This window comes from Rhinatrema bivittatum, chromosome 9, assembly GCF_901001135.1.
Source record: "Rhinatrema bivittatum chromosome 9, aRhiBiv1.1, whole genome shotgun sequence".
NCBI classification, from domain to species: Eukaryota; Metazoa; Chordata; class Amphibia; order Gymnophiona; family Rhinatrematidae; genus Rhinatrema; species Rhinatrema bivittatum.
This window is the reverse complement of record NC_042623.1, coordinates 109,257,774-109,276,192: the sequence shown is the minus strand read 5'-3', so window position 1 is coordinate 109,276,192 and position 18,419 is coordinate 109,257,774. Positions and strand designations below refer to the sequence as shown.

At 41.2% G+C, this 18,419-nt stretch overlaps 1 protein-coding gene across 1 annotated transcript in view; it reads left to right on the top strand.

Annotated features, from left to right (window-relative positions):
* The window catches only part of ADAMTS20 (ADAM metallopeptidase with thrombospondin type 1 motif 20), a gene marked incomplete at its 5' end in the record, with an annotated part of 339,654 nt that overhangs the window by 109,733 nt on the left and 211,502 nt on the right, over positions 1–18,419 (top strand). The window contains 4 exon segments of the mRNA XM_029617296.1: positions 6,829–6,924; positions 10,157–10,323; positions 10,494–10,623; positions 16,696–16,822. Coding sequence (XP_029473156.1) covers positions 6,829–6,924; positions 10,157–10,323; positions 10,494–10,623; positions 16,696–16,822 — 520 coding nt within the window.

Genomic DNA, 18,419 nt, shown 5'->3' with positions numbered 1-18,419 from the left:
CCGGAAGTTGTGTAACCCAGACTCCCTCAGCACTCTCCTGTCTTCAGAGTTAGAACAGCTTGACCTCACAGACACAGACTCTGCCGCATCCTCCTGGTCTAAAATCACCAAAAAAAGTGGCAGACCTTACCTGCCCTTTAACCACTAAAGCCCTACAATCAAACATAGACAACAGAAAACCCTGGTACACACCGGAACTAAAAACCATCAAGCGAGAACTCAGAAGCAGAGAACACCAATGGCGCAAAGACCCATCTGCAATAAACCGGACGGCATACAAATTCATTATGCATCAATACAGGATCTCCATCCTCCGCACAAAAAGAGACTTCTTTTCTCATAAAATCCATCATTTCATTTTTGACCCGAAAGCATTATTTTCTCTTGCTCGTCCCTCACCAAACCATCACCTATGACTATACCAGATGATCAAGCTGCAAGCAAAGCTGTTGAACTAGCCACATACTTCAAGAATAAAATCGCAAACCTCACTGCTCCGCTCAAGGACAACAAGGCCCTTCCTCCTCCACCCCCCATCCCTGCATTGGTACATCCGACTCCGAATTTGGAAACCTTCGAGCCTACCTCCTCCTTAGAGATCGAGAACGTTCTTAGGAAGCTCAAACCGGCTGCTCACCCCATTTACGCGATCCCATCCAACCTACTCATCGCCATCCCGAAAACCATCGCCAAACCTATTGCAGAGATCATTAATTGCTCCTTATCACAGGGCCTTGTCCCTAACACCCTCAAACTTGCTATCCTAAAACCACTTTTGAAAAAACCAAATCTATCGCCAGACGACCCAGCCAATTTCCGCCCTATAGCAAACCTCCCGTTCATCTCCAAAATCTTGGAAAGAATAGTAAATGGGCAACTCACGGAATTCCTGGACAATAACAAAATCCTCTCCCCATCTCAGTTCGGCTTCCGAAAATCCCGTAACACTGAATCCCTCTTAATCACATTAACAGACACCATTCTCCTGAATCTTGACAAAAAACAACCCTGTCTGCTCATTCTCCTTGACCTTTCAGCGGCTTTTGACATGGTGAACCACACTATTCTCATAGATCGGCTATCTGACATTGGCGTCAAAGGCACCCTCTCAGCTGGTTCAGGTCTTTTCTTCAAAACAGGTTCTACAAGGTTAAAATCAACAACATAGAATCACACCCCATCTGCTCTACATTGGGAGTCCCACAAGGATCCTCATTAACCCCAACCCTCTTCAACATTTACTTGCTCCCACTCTGCCAACTCCTTTCCAACTAAATCTAATTTATTACTTATACGCCGATGACGTACAAATTCTCTTACCGATTACCAAATCATTAGAAAAAACCCTGGATTTCTGGAACACCTGCCTTCAATCCATAAACAGCCTTCTAACAAGCCTCAACTTGATCCTGAACACAAACAAGACAGAACTCCTCCTCATCACTCAAGACGGAAATTTCGCACTGCCCAATACACCCTCTGCAATTCTACCAGTTTTCTCCCCCCAAGTAAGAAACTTAGGAGTCATCATGGATAATCAACTGAATTGCAAACGTTTCATCAATAACACTACTAAGGACTGCTTTTTCAAACTTCAAGTCTTAAAACGATTGAGACCTCTCCTCCACTTCCAAGACTTCCGTACAGTGCTCCAGGCAATCATCTTTTCAAAAATAGATTATTGCAATTCTCTTTTGCTCGGCCTTCCTGCCAATACCATCAAACCCTTACAGATGTTGCAAAACACCTCTGCCAGGATTCTGACCAAGACCAGAAAAAGAGACCACATTACACCTATCCTGATGAACCTCCACTGGCTCCCAATCAAATTCAGAATCTTGTACAAAGTTCTAACGATCATCCACAAAGCCTTTTACAACATCACACCACTAGAGCTCAAGATCCCTCTTCGACCTCACATACCATCCAGACCGGTAAGAGCAGCGTATAAAGACACACTCCAGGCCACCTCCTTAAAAACCACATTAAGAAAGAGAGCCCTCTCCTCTTCTGGACCAGTACTTTGGAACTCTCTTCCTCCAGGTCTCCGGCTTGAACAATGTCCTATCACCTTCAAAAAAAGACTCAAAACCTGGCTGTTCAATCAGGCCTTTTCCTAACTCAGATGATCTGCTGAATTGATCAATTTGCTCGCTATAAGCCCTTGTTTTGCTAGCAATCAGCTCTCTTTCTTTACAGACGAACTTAAATTTTTCCCTCCTAATTCCTAATCCTAATGTTCTGATTCTTAAACACCCAGGTATTAAACAAGTCTGAATCCGGCTCGCCATTCAATGTCTATAGTTATCTCCCTGGTTATCTCAGTTCTATGGATCCAAGTTTGTCCTTCCTTGTTTAATGTAATGCATTCGTTTATGCGATGGTTATTGTTACTGTGTAAACCGAAGTGATTTGTAACTTGTTACAAGAATATCGGTATATAAAAGTGTTAAATAAATAAATAAAATAAATAATAGCTCTCCCTTAAAGAATCTTTTTCCCCTGATCTAGGTCCAACTTTTTCATTAAAATAGAGGGAAAAGGGAAGCAAGAAATGATTAAGGCAGGTTTATTGTTTCCCATGCTGGTTGTCACCCAGCTGTCCTCATTTATGTACAATCTGTCAACAAGATGACCCCGTGGCATTATGATGTGATTGTCAGTCAAAGTCTTGCTGCTGAAAGTGCCTCTTCTATATGTTGTGTGTTTCTTTGAATACTGACCTTCTTGATCTGCAGATCTAACAGCACTGATATTGTAGGACTGATTTAGATATATTTTTGAAATAGCTTGAAGGAACATTATGGATGCCTTTAAGATTGCATAATGTGATCACAAAATGCAGGAATCACAATGATTATTTTTCAGAGCATTGAGCATGAGGTAGAAAATAAGTTTTCAATCATCTGCCTTAGATGTTATAGAAATCTGAATTGTAAGGAAGTTTAGTCACACTCTATAATATGAGATAGTGTCAAGTATGGAAAGGTGGCTGTGGAAATAGCACTTTGAGCAGGCCTGCAAACAAATGTTTACTATTTAAAGTTGGATGGGAGATCAAATAGGGAAGAATAGCATGCAAATGTCATTTTGGTCCAGCTAAGTTCCGAGTTGTGGAATGCTTAGCTGCCTCAATTTCCTGTGCATGTGTCTTATTCTCCTTTTCAGGTATTAAATAAATTTGTTACTTCATTTCTTTTGTCTTCACTATTCTTCTTCAGTATTATTTGAACTCTAATTACTGGAAAAAGGAAATCTTCATTCAATTAAATAACTATCAGTAAAGGAGTTGGAGAGTACCCTATTGTCAGTGTGATGTTTGCTGTGGGTGCTGTTTACTAAGACTGATAATGGGGCTGGTATTGAAGTAAATGCAAAAGGGCATTGAGGTTTAGCCTCCTCCCACAGGGAATTCTGGAACTCAGATTTAATGCTATCTGTGGAGAGACTGAGAGAATCAGGGACAGAAAGGGTCCATCTCTCTTCCGGTCTGCCCCTGGGTGCAAGTAAAAGCATCCATCCCACCCAAGGGTTTCACTATTTTATTTCTATGGGAAAAATGTTTAGTAAATTGGGCTCCTGGTTTCTACCTAAGGCAAAGGAAGATGAAGTGACTTACCCAAAGTCAGAAGGAACAGCAGCAGGATTTGAACCCTGGCTTGTAGTCTACAGTTGTAACCACTAGGCTACTCCTTCACTATTTGGCTGCTGTTCATCTCCTAGAGGCCAAAACAGTTAATGATCAATATATCTTATATCTATTGAAAGTCAGGAAAGTAAAAATTACTTTTGATGACTAGAGGAGACTAAGGAAGATTTCATCATGGCCTTTTTTGGAATGTTTTGTATATGTAGCAAGCTACTGTAAACCAGGTTCCTGCCCCCATGAGCGTATCATGTGTTGGAGCCTTACAATGTGGACTAAGCTGCATTTGGATCTGAGTGATGTGTTTTGGACCTGTCAGAAAAGGGTTCTCAACCCTGCAGAGACTGCAAGATGTCACATTCAATGTGAAGGAATATAAAAATACATCAGAATCCCTGTGTACTCTCCTGTGAATGACAAATGTTTTGCAAGAAGCAGCATTTAGCATTCACAGTGTTAACAAGTTGGGTAAAGGGCTGTATTGTTTAGCCTGCCCAGAAAACAGCACTACATAGCCAGCAGAGGAGGAAGCCAAAGGAATGCTGGGAGACCATTTAGGGAAGAAAAGGCACAAATTGTGTCTGTGTGTGAGGGGCGGGAATGACCAGGAGTTGGAGCCAGGAAGAGAGGAGTGCATCTGGCAGCCCTGCAACAAGTTCTTCCTCTGAAGAGATAATTATCAAGAGGGAGAGATAGAAGTCTGCATTCTGATGAAATAGAGAGACAGACAGTTGTTTTTGCTTCATAGCTAAGCTACATGTAAAATCCCAACCAGGGATAGGAGCTAGGAACTGAGAGACTGAGAAAATTCCTATCCAAGCCCAGGAGCACCAGGCTGGATCACCCTCCACAAATTCAATATCTCATCTTAACTGCTTCAGCCTTTCAGCCACAGTAAAGCATAAACCCTTGCTTGAAAGTACAGGCATACAAGATAGGTCTTTCTCTAAAAGATTGAAATCAGGCTTGCTTCTGTTTAGTATCAAGTAAACCATTTAGGGAAGATCCCCAAGATAAAGAGACTTTCCACATGCTGCAGTGCCCATTTGGTTTGTCATCTAATCAGCTCCACCATCAAGAGGGACTTCATTTTCTTGCTTGTTTTTTTTTTTTTTTTCCCCACACAATTTTGTGGTTGGGTTAGGATGCACCCTTTATAAACTGGTGACATTGGGGTGCAACTGTTTCCACCCCCCATTTTTGAGTATTCAGGGGTAAAGACAATTTTTGAAAGCTGTGTACACTGCTTTCCCCCCTACTTTCTCTATTAGCATTCCTTATTTTTTTTACTATCCATTAGAGATGTGCTTCGTGTTTTGCTACCGGGTCGTTTTTTGACTCGGATACTTCATGGTAAAGTTCGGTTTTCCCCGTTTAGTTTTTTTGAAAAAAAAAAAAAACTAAACGGGGAAAACCGAAACTGGGCCAAAAAACAACGCGGGAAAACAAAGCTAAAAAAAAAACCCCACCCCACGCATTTAAATTAATTTTAGTACATTACATACACCCCCCCCCCCATCCCGATCCCTCCCCCTCCCCAAGACTTACCAACATCCCTGGTGGTCCAGCGGGGTCCCCCCCGGGTGCCATTTGACCCTCCGTGGTGTGCCCAGTGTGCTAGTGCCTGCTAGCCATGCTCAAAATGGTGCCGAATAGCCTCTGAACTACTATGTCACAGGGGCTACCGGCGCCATTGGTCAGCCCCTGTCACATGGTAGGAGAACCGACCAATGGCGCCGAAAGCCCCTGTGACATAGTATGGGCAAAGGCTATCAGCGCCATTTTGATTATTGGCAGCCGACGACGACATCGCTCCCGGACCCCCGCTGGACCCCCAGGGATTATTGGCAAGCTTTTTGGCCAGCTTGGGGGGGCCTCCTGACCCCCCCAAGGCTTGCCAATAATCCCTGGGGGTCCGGCGGGGGTCTGGGAGCGATGTCGTCGTCGGCTGCCAATAATCAAAATGGCGCCGATAGCCTTTGCCCATACTATGTCACAGGGGCTTTCGGCGCCATTGGTCGGTTCTCCTACCATGTGACAGGGGCTGACCAATGGCGCCGGTAGCCCCTGTGACATAGTAGTTCAGAGGCTATTCGGCACCATTTTGAGCATGGCTAGCAGGCACTAGCACACTGGGCACACCACGGAGGGTCAAATGGCACCCGGGGGGACCCCGCTGGACCACCAGGGATGTTGGTAAGTCTTGGGGAGGGGGAGGGATCGGGATGGGGGAGGGGGTGTTATTATATTTAATGTTTGGGGTGGTTTTTAATTAAAAAAAAAAAAAAAAAAAAAAAGTGCCCCTCTCCCCACACAAACCGGAAAAACGAAGTTTCCCCGAAGTTCGGGGAAAATCCTTTTCGGGTTTCAGGGTCCCTGAACCAGGACGAATTAGGCAATTTCTTTGTAATTGCCTAATTCGTGATAAACGATTGCACATCTCTACTATCCATATGAATATGTTGGTAGACCTGGCTAGCAGGTCATACCCAGTGTTATTTTTGCTTTACTTCATTTAAAATAAGAAAACTGCAATTTTATAGTATACTTCACTACTGTACTTTTCCCATTTCATTTTCTGGTTGGATTTACTATCTACTTACAGAATACTAGTTAAAAAGGTTGATTACTGTTTTATTCTGGTATGATTTTATCTGGTCTGTGGTGCCACACATTTGGGAAGGGCACAGAATTGTGGTATTGGGGTGATCAGGACCTTGTCTCATCTCCCACTCAGGCTACGAACCCAAAGATAAAACATATTAGTAAATATACTGTAATTTCTCATATGGTACTCCCCACCCCAATCATAGGGGTAATTCATAGTCCAGACTAAATAGGGGGCCACATATATATATTGTAAATGTGAAAATGCCTCCATAACAAAGTCAGTTGTGATGGGACAAGAGATTTACCAGGGTCTTCATATCTGTAAAAATATTATGGAAGTGTTTTATCTGCAGCTGTGAATTAGCTAGAAGAAATTAGGTAAACATCTGTCTAGGATAATTTAGATACAACAAATCTTGTCTGGAAGGTAGAAGGGAAATAGATGATCTCTTGAGGCCCATTCAAAACAGTCGAAACAATTGAGAGAAGTATGTAATTACTATCTTAGATAAAGTTCACCAGCTGCATTGTGTGACTATTTCTGGGTCTTTATAGTCTTCTTTATATTTCAGGTTATAACCTTGTAGTGAAAATTCCTGTTGGAGCAACAAACATTGATATAAGACAACACAGTTACTCAGGAAAACCTGAAGATGACAACTACCTTGGTAAATGTTTCCAGGAAATGGCCGCTCATGTCTGAACATGGTTTATAGGGCACTTTCATGGTGGTCTTCTGCAGACATAAATTCTCAGAAGCCTATTAAGACCCATAGAAGAAATGCAGAGTTGTATTTTATACTGAACTAAGGTCACTGGCTCCCTCTGCAGATGTTCTCAAATTTTCCAAGATTTGATTTTCTCAGAAAAATTGTAGTTTCTGAAATATAAATCAGATTTTTTAAATCAGAAAGTTATTGGAAATGGAGGTTTATAGTTAATAAATTAATAATTAAAACTAATTCATAAATGATGCATTATAAAAGATTGCTTTAATCTCTTTAATCACCCCTAAAACTCACCTGGTGCTAACTTTTTTAAGTATTCTCTGTTGCCTTGCTCAAATAGTTTTTCAATATACCGGGATTATTCCCAGTAAATTTAATAGGAGGAAGAGGATGGTTTAACGAATTAACAAGAAGAGTGTTGCACACGGAGAAACACACGAACAAAAGTTAAAAATATATATTAAAAAAAGTTTAAAGAAAATAGGGGGTTTCCCTGTTGTCTAGCTCTTGAAGTTTTTAAACAGTACATTTGCAATAAAAGAAATGGAGGTTGGAGGGTGAGTTAATGATTAAACAACAAGGCACCAAGGGGTTGCCCATAGATAAATATATATATATATACACACACACATACATATACATACACACATATATATATATATATATCAATTACGCCAGGTTCTTCGTTTCTCCTTCATCTTATAGATCAACATTGAGGCCATTTCTGCTCTACGTACTTCTTTATTCCACTCGCATGTTTCACTCTGCCTATCTCTCTTCTCCTCTTCCTCACCTCCTTCCCTCATGCGAATCTGTGAATTGACTCGATCTAGACGTTAGAATCCTGCCCTTTAACAGGCTTAATGGATTAAATTACACTGAGTTTAAACTTTCCTTTGGTGATTGTATTTACAGGAGCTATATCTTGGTCTCTTGAAATCGTTATTTATGTAAAACTTGATGATTTTGACTGTTTACATATTGTATTAACTGTTATATGTAAAATTTGTTGCTACTCTTGTTTTTCTGTATAACCTGTTATATGTAAAGCCTGTTGCTAAGTTATTGTTTACTGTAAACAGAGGTGATGTAGACCTATACGTACCGCGGTATATAAGAACCTCCAAATAAATAAAATAAAATAAATATACACACATACACACATACATATATATATATATATATATATATATATATATATATATATATATATATATATATATATACACACACACACACATATATATATATATATATATATATATATGTGTGTGTATGTATATATATGTATATATATATATATTAGTTAATTTTTTAAATATGATGTGGACAGTAATCATACTGATGGCAGGTCTTGCACTATCTGTGAGCCGCAAGTTCATTTGCAAAGGGAAAACTCCTTGTGTAGTTTCCTTTTGAAAATGAAGGCCAGTACACACTATGGGATATGTTTTTTAAAAACTGCGCAAAATCGGCAGCCTGCACGCGCCGAGCCGCGCAGCCTGCCTCTGTTCCCTCCGAGGCCGCTCCGAAATCGAAGCAGCCTCGGAGGGAACTTTCCTTCCACCCCCCTCACCTGAGGCAGGCTTAACTTGCGTGCGCAGGGCCGGCTACCGGCACACCATGTTCTGTTCCGGAGGCCGTGGCAACGCCCCTGGGCCGGAACCACGCTCGCGGCCCCGCCCCTGGAATGCTCCCGATGACGCGCCAGCCACGACACGCCCCCTGACACGCCCCCCCCCCCCCCAGGAAAGCCCCGGGACTTACGCACGTCCCAGGGCTTTGCGTGCGCTGGCAGCCTATGCAACATAGGCTCGGCGCGTGCAGGGGGAACTTGGCGCAGGTTTTCGAGGGGTACGTGCGTATCCCTTTGAAAATTTGCCCCATGTTGGGTTCATGACAGCAAGTGAAAAGCATGCACTGTGAAATATGTGCTGAAATTTGAATATGCAATTTTTTGTGCATACTTTGCTTCCCACAGTCCCCACCTGTTTTTAAATGCAGGTAAAAGTATACACGCTATGAACAGCATATGTACTTTTACCCACTCTGAGGTGGTGGGGCAATAATCAAAACACTCATTTTTACATGGGTAAACATACATATACCTACCTGCATAATAAAGCTTTTATTATTGCCCCTTTATTAACCAGAAGAAATTAAGATTGGGATTAAAATGAAATAGCACTGAAGCCCAAATACCATCCATCAGAGCAATGTGGGATACGCCGGCAACCTGGACCACTTTCAAGATTTGAGGGTGGAGAGCGGTGTGGGTGTGAGGGGGAGAAGATGGAAATAAAGTTTTTAGAGGTGGTGAGTGAGGAGGGGTGAAAAATGCAGCAATGCTAACAATATGTATTTTTTAATTTGGTAGGATGAGGTGGCAGAAGATTTATCTAGAGATTTGCAAACGTATTTAGCTTTTTGCAGGTTTTGAGATCTTTGGGGTGAGATTGTGGTTGCTGCATCAGACCATGAGGCCCTTGCATAAGTTTTTTTTTTTTCTTTCTTTTAAACACTGCTTAACTGGTGAGTTAAGTTAGGTATGCAGCAACAGGCTCCCAGATAATTTAAACCTCCTGCTGCTCACGTCTGGACATAGCCAAATAACTTATTCAGTTAACTCCACCCTGGAATGCTCCCAAAATGCCCTTACATTATCATCTAAATGTTAGCTGGATGTTGACTTATCTGTGCCCTAATATTCAGAAAGTCGGCATTTAGCTGGATAACTGCTAAATGCCTTTGAATTTTCGCCTTTCTGTGGATATTGAGAACCATTGTACTAAACTTTTGCCCCATCGACAAAGAATAGAAAACAAAATCCTTAGTAAATCAACCCTGAGAGTTCTCTTTAGCATTTTGGGCAAGGCATTCTTGGTTAGAGTGAGTTTGGAAAGAAAATCTAGTTTTCAATAATGTGATCATACATTTTTGATTAATGGGAAATGTTTAACTAAAAATGAATAATGTTAAGAAATGAAGATCTGTTTGTTCAGATGATCAGAAAACATGTCAAATCATATGTCAAAATGTTAGATTCTATAAACTCTTTTCCTGTCTTGACACTGTGGGAAAAGTCATGATTGAATATGGACCCCCTTGATTTCCTATGGCTATAATTTTTATTAAATGATTGTAATTGTCCAAATATTTTCTCTTCTTTCAGCATTAGCAGACAGTAAAGGAAATTTTGTCCTGAATGGAAATTTTGTTGTAAGCATGTTTAAAAGGGAGATCAATATACATGGTGCCATTTTTGAATACAGCGGATCAGATAACTCTGTAGAGCGGATAAACTGCACTGATCGAATTGAGGATGAGCTGATTTTACAGGTGTAGTTTTAATATTTTGAATTTCTAAAAGCCATTTTGTGTTTAGCATTCATAAGATTTAAATATTGACCTTAGTCTTTACAATGCTAATACTGAGTGAATGGTTTTCATGAAATAGTTTTATTAGTAGAAAGCTAGATATCTTATCTTTCATTTTTGTTTTTGCAAAGGTCTTATGTGTAGGGAATTTATACTTCCCTGATGTGCGTTATTCCTTCAGTATTCCAATAGAAGGTAGAAGTGACCAGTTTTCATGGGATCCAAATGGGCCCCGACAAAACTGCAATAAAATATGCCAAGGTAAAGTTCCATTTTATTGACCTAAAATGATCTTCAGATTTTAAGATTCTGTCTATAAGGAGATGGCAGCATTAATGAAAGGAGTATTACTAAAATAAACAAAATTGAATACTCAAAATTTCCAAAGGCTCTCTCTCATGCTTCCCTTCCACAATTCTTTCTCTCTCAACCCCTCATTCCTCTCACCTCTTTCAGCCGTTCCCCTCTCTCACTCCTTGCCAATGCCCTCTGTCATGTCCTTCCACCTTTCATTCCAGAGCCAATCCTGACTCCCTCAACCAATCAAACTCTCATCTACCAGTTCTTCTTTATGGCCTCAGTCAGTCCTCTTATCTCCTCAGCTCCTCTTCACCATGCCTCCCAGCCGATTTTCCTGTCATCCCACAGCCGCCATATATCCCTCTCCCCTTTTCATCTTCCCTTTCTTCCTCTGTTCATCCCGCTGCTGTTTAGGCCAGCAGAAGGAGGAGGAGGGCAGTAGTGCTTTGGGCTGTATCATCTTCTGCTATCCAGGGCCCAGTTTGCATCCTGAGTCATGCAGGACATCGTACTACTACCTGCTTCAAAATGTCAGCCAGGCCTTGGGCAGCTGAGGTTGAGGACATAGTTCTGTACATCCCCTATGAGGAAAGACTAAAGAGGTTAGGACTTTTAAGCTTGGAGAAGAGACAGCTGAGGGGGGATATGATAGAGGTGTTTAAAATCATGAGAGGTCTAGAACGGGTAGATGTGAATCGGTTATTTACTCTTTCGGATAGTAGAAAGACTAGGGGGCACTCCATGAAGTTAGCATGGGGCACATTTAAAACTAATCGGAGAAAGTTCTTTTTTTACTCAACGCACAATTAAACTCTGGAATTTGTTGCCAGAGAATGTGGTTCGTGCAGTTAGTATAGCTGTGTTTAAAAAAGGATTGGATAGGTTCTTGGAGGAGAAGTCCATTACCTGCTATTAAGTTCACTTAGAGAATAGCCACTGCCATTAGCAATGGTTACATGGAATAGACTTAGTTTTTGGGTACTTGCCAGGTTCTTATGGCCTGGATTGGCCACTGTTGGAAACAGGATGCTGGGCTTGATGGACCCTTGGTCTGACCCAGTATGGCATTTTCTTATGTTCTTATGTTCTTACATTGCCTTTCTCCTCCTTTTGCTGGTCTGATCAATGGCAGGGGAGGAGTTTCTGGCAACAACAGTGGGATGGGGTCCACTAATCTAGGTCCCAACAGGGGTCCCAACAGGGGCCAAAGATACTGTCAAATCCTGGGGGCTTTGATCAGGGTGAAGACTCTATGCCTTCTGCTAGGGAATGTTTCTTGTCTGACACATGCAAAGTTGAAAAATGCCATGGATGGACATAGGCACATAAGGCATTCCACAATATACATATGGTAAATAACACCTAAAAATGTATTTATCAATTCTGTTGGCTGTTTCTGGTCTAAGCAAAATGATGGTGCTGGGTCTCACTGGGACCTAGAGTTTCCAACTGGCTCCAGATTTTCAGGGCAGGTTGATCCAGTCCTGGCTTTACTCACCTGCATGCAGGTACTTATAGTCTTGCTTTTCTTAGGGAATGCAATAGGGAAATCAGAATAAGTCCCAGCATGCAATGGGGTAAAACCAGGATTGGATCAACTTGCCCTGAAATTCTGGAGCCAGTTGGCAGCCCTACTGGCACCTCATGCAGGTGAAACATGAATATAGACAACCGAAGAAGTTTTCAAGGACCAAGACTGTTTACAAACACAAAATGTGACCATTTCACAAGGCTGCAGAAGAATAAGACATAAATTAATGGAGATGTAGGAACAGAGGAAGCAGTACATTCAAGAAGCAAACAAATGGATATCTGGAGAAATCTAGCTAGTATTAATGCTTTAACTCTATTCCTTGTAGTGTTAAGACTTTTGGGGGTTTGTATTCAAAGGCATTTAGCAAGATAACTGACAAGTTGCTAAATGGCAATTTTTTGATTATTGATTCACTTATCCAGCTAAATTTTAGGTGCATAAAGTTATCTAGCAAATATTTATCCTAATTAAAATAAGGCATTCTGGGGGTGTTCCAAGACATGATAAAGTTATCTGGCTAATTTAGCAGATTTTTAACTATAACTGGCTAATTTCTAGATTTTTCAAAATGCTATAAATATAGTGAAAAATAGCACCTGCAATAAAAAAGGAAGTGTGGTTAGGCTAATTTCCCTGCTACCACATAGGTAATTTCTGCAAGGCATGATACATTTATCACACCTGTGCTATGTTTCACTTCATGTGCTGATTAATTCATTGCTTGAGAGAGAGTATTAATAGAAAATCTTCAGTGATGTATACTTCGTTGTTCATTCCTCCTACTGTGTATGTAAACCCCCCCCCCCCCCCCCCCCAAAAGCTATCCCCCCCCCCAAGACCTCTCTGAGTTAGAAGTGCACCCTCTTACAGTGGTATTAATAGTAGAGTGACATACTGATCTCTACAGAGGTTCTCTCTCTCTCTCTCTCTTGGTAGGAATTGCAACAATTGTGGTACTTACCACAAAGTGCGAAAAAGTTATCGCACTGTGATAATACCTATGCGATGTACTATGATAGTGCACTTTGCGATAAGTAGGCTATTAACCATAAATCACGCCCCTCTTCCTATCGCATGCAATAGTTTGATGAATCCTAGCCTAAGTTAGGTATCTATTTTCAGCTGAATTTAGAAGCCTAAGAGGTCAATTTTCATAGGGTTTATGCACCTAAATTTGCCTTTTTAAAAATGTACTTGAGCTGAGGCCATAAATTTAGGGTTGTAGTTTCACTTGGCTTCTAAATTAAGGTACCAAAGTTTTAAGCCCCTAAATTGATGTGAATTTTCAGCTGAAAACTTATGAGTAAATTTTCAAAGGGGTTATCCACAGAAAACTAGCATATACATGTATAAGTATGCTCCATTTGCACATATGCTATCTTATAAACATCAAAAGTACGCATGTATTTTTGGTTTTGTGCAAGTATTTACCTACGCAAAAAGGGGTTGATCTAGAGGAGTTCCAGGGTGGAGACAAGAGAACATAAGAACTTAAGAAATTGCCGTGCTGGGTCAGACCAAGGGTCCATCAAGCCCAGCATCCTGTTTCCAACCGTGGCCAATCCAGGTTACGAGAACCTGGCAAGTACCCAAACACTAAGTAGATCCTATGCTACTGATGCCAGTAATAGCAGTGGCTATTCTCTAAGACAACTTGATTAATAGCAGTTAATGGACTTCTCCTCCATGAACTTATCCAAACCTTTTTTAAACCCAGCTACACTAACTTCACTAACCACATCCTCTGGCAACAAATTCCAGAGCTTAAATGTGTGTTGAGTGAAAAAGAATTTTCTTTAATTAGTTTTAAATGTGCTACTTGCTAACTTCATGGAGAGACCCCTAGTCCTTCTATTATCCGAAAGAGAAAATAATTGATTCACATTTACCCATTCTAGACCTCTCATAATTTTAAAGATCTTTATCATATCCCCCCTCAGCCATCTTTTCTCCAAGCTGAACAGCCCTAACCTCTTTAGCCTTTCCTCATAGTGGAGCTATTCCATCCCCTTTATCATTTTGGTCGCCCTTCTCTGTACCTTCTCCATCGCAATTATATCTTTTTTGAGATGTGGTGACCAGAATTGTACACAGTATTCAAGGTGTGGTCTCACTATGGAGCGATAGAGGCATTATGACATTTTCTGTTTTATTCACCATTCTCTTCCTAGGTACGTGTGGAAGTTGCTATATTATAAACAATTTACCTGAATATATTAGGCAACTTATTTGTCCAATTTTACACATAATAATAATTTATCACAATTAACATCTTTTATTTTTGGAAGGGAGGTCTGGATGAACTGGGGGAGTTTAGGGTGAACTGAAAATGGGCTAGATGAACTGGTGAAGGTATTGGCAAACTTCAGATTTCAGGTACATATGCCTTTGCTTATAAATCAGGGTTTTACGTGTACATGTTATATATTTTGTACATACTAATGTTTATAAAATAGAGAAAGTATGTGCTTTCAATGTGTAACCCCTAATGAGATGGATCCTTTAATTGGCCCCTAGGGGAACATAGAAAGACAAGGGATTGTTAGGAGGGACCCTTTCTGCACACAGTTCTCTCAGTTCTCACCAATTTCTCACAGTTCTCCATTGATAGAAATTATAATCTGAGTTCCAGGGCTCTCTGTAGTGGGGAACAATAGTTCCTAGGCCCTTTTGCAATAAACCCTGCACAAGCCCCTTTCCATCCTCTGTAAATTGCACTGATAATCTCCCAAGTCTCTAGCAGCAAACCTCACACTGAAGTAAAGTATTTTCTAGGGATGTGAATTGGGCTTCGGACGATTGAAAATATCGTACGATATTTTCAAAATCGTCAGAAATCGGGGGCTCCCCCAAAACGATAGGAAAACCCCACAAAATTGTTCATTGGGGTTTTCTTATTGTTTTGGGGGAGGGCGGGAAAAACGGCACACAAAAATAACCCCTAAACCCACCCAGACCCTTTAAAACTAATCCCTTGGCTTCCCCCACCCTCCCAATCCCCCGAAAAACTTTTTACAGGTACCTGGTGGTCCAGTGGGGGTCCCGGGAGCGATCTCCCGCTCCCGGGACCCCCACTGGACCACCCGGGCCGTCGGCTGCCACTAATCAAAATGGCGCCGATGGCCCTTTGCCCTTACCATGTGACAGGGTATCCGTGCCATTGGCCGGCCCCTGTCACATGGAGGGAGCACTGGATGGCCGGCGAAAATGGCGTGGGCCACCAGTTCACCCAGATCTCCCATCCAAAAACTATAAAAAAAAAAAAAAAAGACAAGTGCAATTTCAATTGTATGAATCAAATAGCAGATTTAAAAGCATGCAGAGAAGTTCAGTAATGTATGAGTGTGCACCGCTTACAAAATAGCAAGCTGTAGGTATACTTCTGAACCCTGCCCTAGAGTGCTGCTAAACCATTCTGTTTTTCCTTGTTAACTTTTATGGATGACATAGCAAATACGCCCTTACTCTTGAGGGTTATAAAACAGGATATACATGCTACTTGTGTGCATATATTTTAATTTTATATGTGCAACCTTGTGTAACTCTTTGAAAATCACATCCTAACTTTATACTTCTATAAACACAAAGTACAGTATATCTGTTTAGTAGGGATGTGCATTGGTTTGCAATGAAATAGGAAATAAAGATGATATTTCCTATTTCATTGTATTTCGGGGGGCTGACAAAACGAAAAGAAAACCCACGAAATTTCATGTGGTTTTCCTATCATTTTTTGGAGGGGAGAAAGGGCGCATTTGAAAAAAACCAAAACCCAAACCCACCCCAACCCTTCAAATTTAATTAATTACAAACCCCCCACCATCCTGACCCCCCAAGACTTGCCCAACCCCACTCCAAGACTTGCCGAAAGTCCCTGGTAGTTGGCGGGGGTCCCAGGAGCGATCTCCCCCTCTCGGGCCGTCGGCTGCCAGTAATCAAAATGGCGCCGGTGGACCTTTGCACTTACCATGTGACAGGGGCTACTGGTGCCATTGGTTGACCCCCTGTCACATGGTAGCAGCAGTGGCACCGGTAGCCCCTGTCACATGGTAAGGGCAAAGGACCACCAGCGCCATTTTGATTATTGGCAGCCGACGGCCCGAGAGGGGGAGATTGCTCCCGGGACTTCCACTGGACCACCAGGGACTTTCATTAAGTCTTGGAGGGTTCGGGAGGGTGGGGTGATTATAGTTAAATAATTTGAAGGGTTAGGGTGGGTTTTTTTGTTTTTTCAGGTTTTTCCCGAAATAGAAATGAAAAACGTTTTTGGGTTCGGGGAGTGGACTGAAATGGCCCACTCCAGACCCAAAAACGAAACACCAATGAAAAGAAATGTGTGCACATCCCTACTGTTTAGTAACATTATGGAAGTTATTCTCTGCCACACAAGAAATTAGCATGATGAATAGAGGCACTGAAATGCTCAGCTTCATAGTTATTTTAGAAGCATTTTACAAAATGATTCTAAGCATCAAAACTTTCTAAATCTGTTGTTTAAGGTATTCGTAGAAGGAAGATCATATGTGTGAGGAAGAGTGATCACTTGGTTGTCTCTGACCAAAGATGTGAACATTTACCTCGCCCATCAGCGGAAATAGAACACTGCAATACACAGTGCGAACTAAGGTAAAACTGGATTAAATAAAGAAAATACTTTCCTTTAAAACATTTAGTTTTCCAGTCTTCAAAGAGACCTTTTCAACCCAATACACTGCCACTGCTAATATATAGGGTCATTCATCAAAATGCATTAATGCCATATTGCATGGTGTTAAGCTGTGCAATATGCCTGTAATGCAATTTGTGATATAGATTGCAAATAGCATTTTGGCCATTTCTGGGCTAGGGAAGAGAGAGAGAGAGAGAGAGAGCCTCTGGCGAGGCTGTTATAGTAGTCAACTCTTTTATATCAGTATAGGATGGCCAGCTAATAACTCGAGGTGAGGTTTTGGTGGTGGTGTAGGGTTTTGGGGCCAGTTTGACATGTAGAATGAGACATACAAACAACACAGTATGCCTCAGTGATGATTTGACATCATTTGGAGTGAGGAAAGTCTCACAAAGATGAGATTTATTCAATGTTCTCTCACCCTAGCTTGATAGTACCCTGTTATAGAGGCCATCAAGCTAGGGTGAGAGAACAGTGTAGAAATCTCATCTTTGTGAGACTTTCCTCACTCCAAAAGATGTCAATTTTTCACTGAGGTGTACTTGCTGTTCGTACATCTCACTCTGCATGTCAAACTGGCCCCAAAACCCTAAACCGCCACCAAAACCTTAAACCACCACCAAAACCTCACTTCGAGTTATTAGCTGGCCCTCCTAAGGTTGACTACTATGAAAGCCTTATAAAGAGTTTCTGTCTCTCTCTCTCTCTCTCTCTCTCTCTCTCTCTCTCTCTCTCTCTCTCTGAAACAGAGCATTTTGCAGGTAGCAAAATTCAAGTATCACAGGGTACAAAAACTTTAACACATGCTGCAATGCACTACCTATGCAAAGCACTAACATAGCATATGATACAGTAATTCTAAAATTATCCTAACCAGGTCCCTTTTTTATCGCGGGTGCTATTTTTGCTATATTTATAGCATTTTGATGAATCTAGGCCCCAGTTTGGATCCTAAGGTTGTGGTACCTTTTAGGGTTGTAACATCCAATTGGCCACAAGCTTGGAATTGAGGAACCTTTATTTCCCACTCCTGCAGGTATCTTCCTCTTGTATCCTTTCTGTCAAGCCATGCTGTCATTACTAACATCCAGCACTTTAGAAGTTAGGCCAGAGGTCACACAAGTGATAAGTGTGTTTCTACTTTGTTCACCTGTAATGTGTCCTCTTAGTCCTTTGAAACCTGAGCACCAATAGGAGGGTTAGTTTATTGTTACATATTGTGTGAGTCAGTATAACAATGCTGTGAAAGTTATGTGGAGCCAAGAATGTACGTAGTAATAGAAAACGATTGACATGAGAAGAGCAGATGCAGTGGGGTTACCTGAATTAAAGAACTTGGGATCTAAATAGAACACCATTATTAATCCTGAACCTTGTATTTTAACCTGAGGGCTTCCAAAAGAAAGTCAACTTAACTTTGAGAAATTAGTGAAGTTCCCTGTTTATTTATTTAATTTATTTAAAAACATTTATTACCCGCTTATAATGGACCTGCCATACATGGTACATGGTATTAAGATATAATGCTGTATAGTCTTATGAAGATAAAATAAC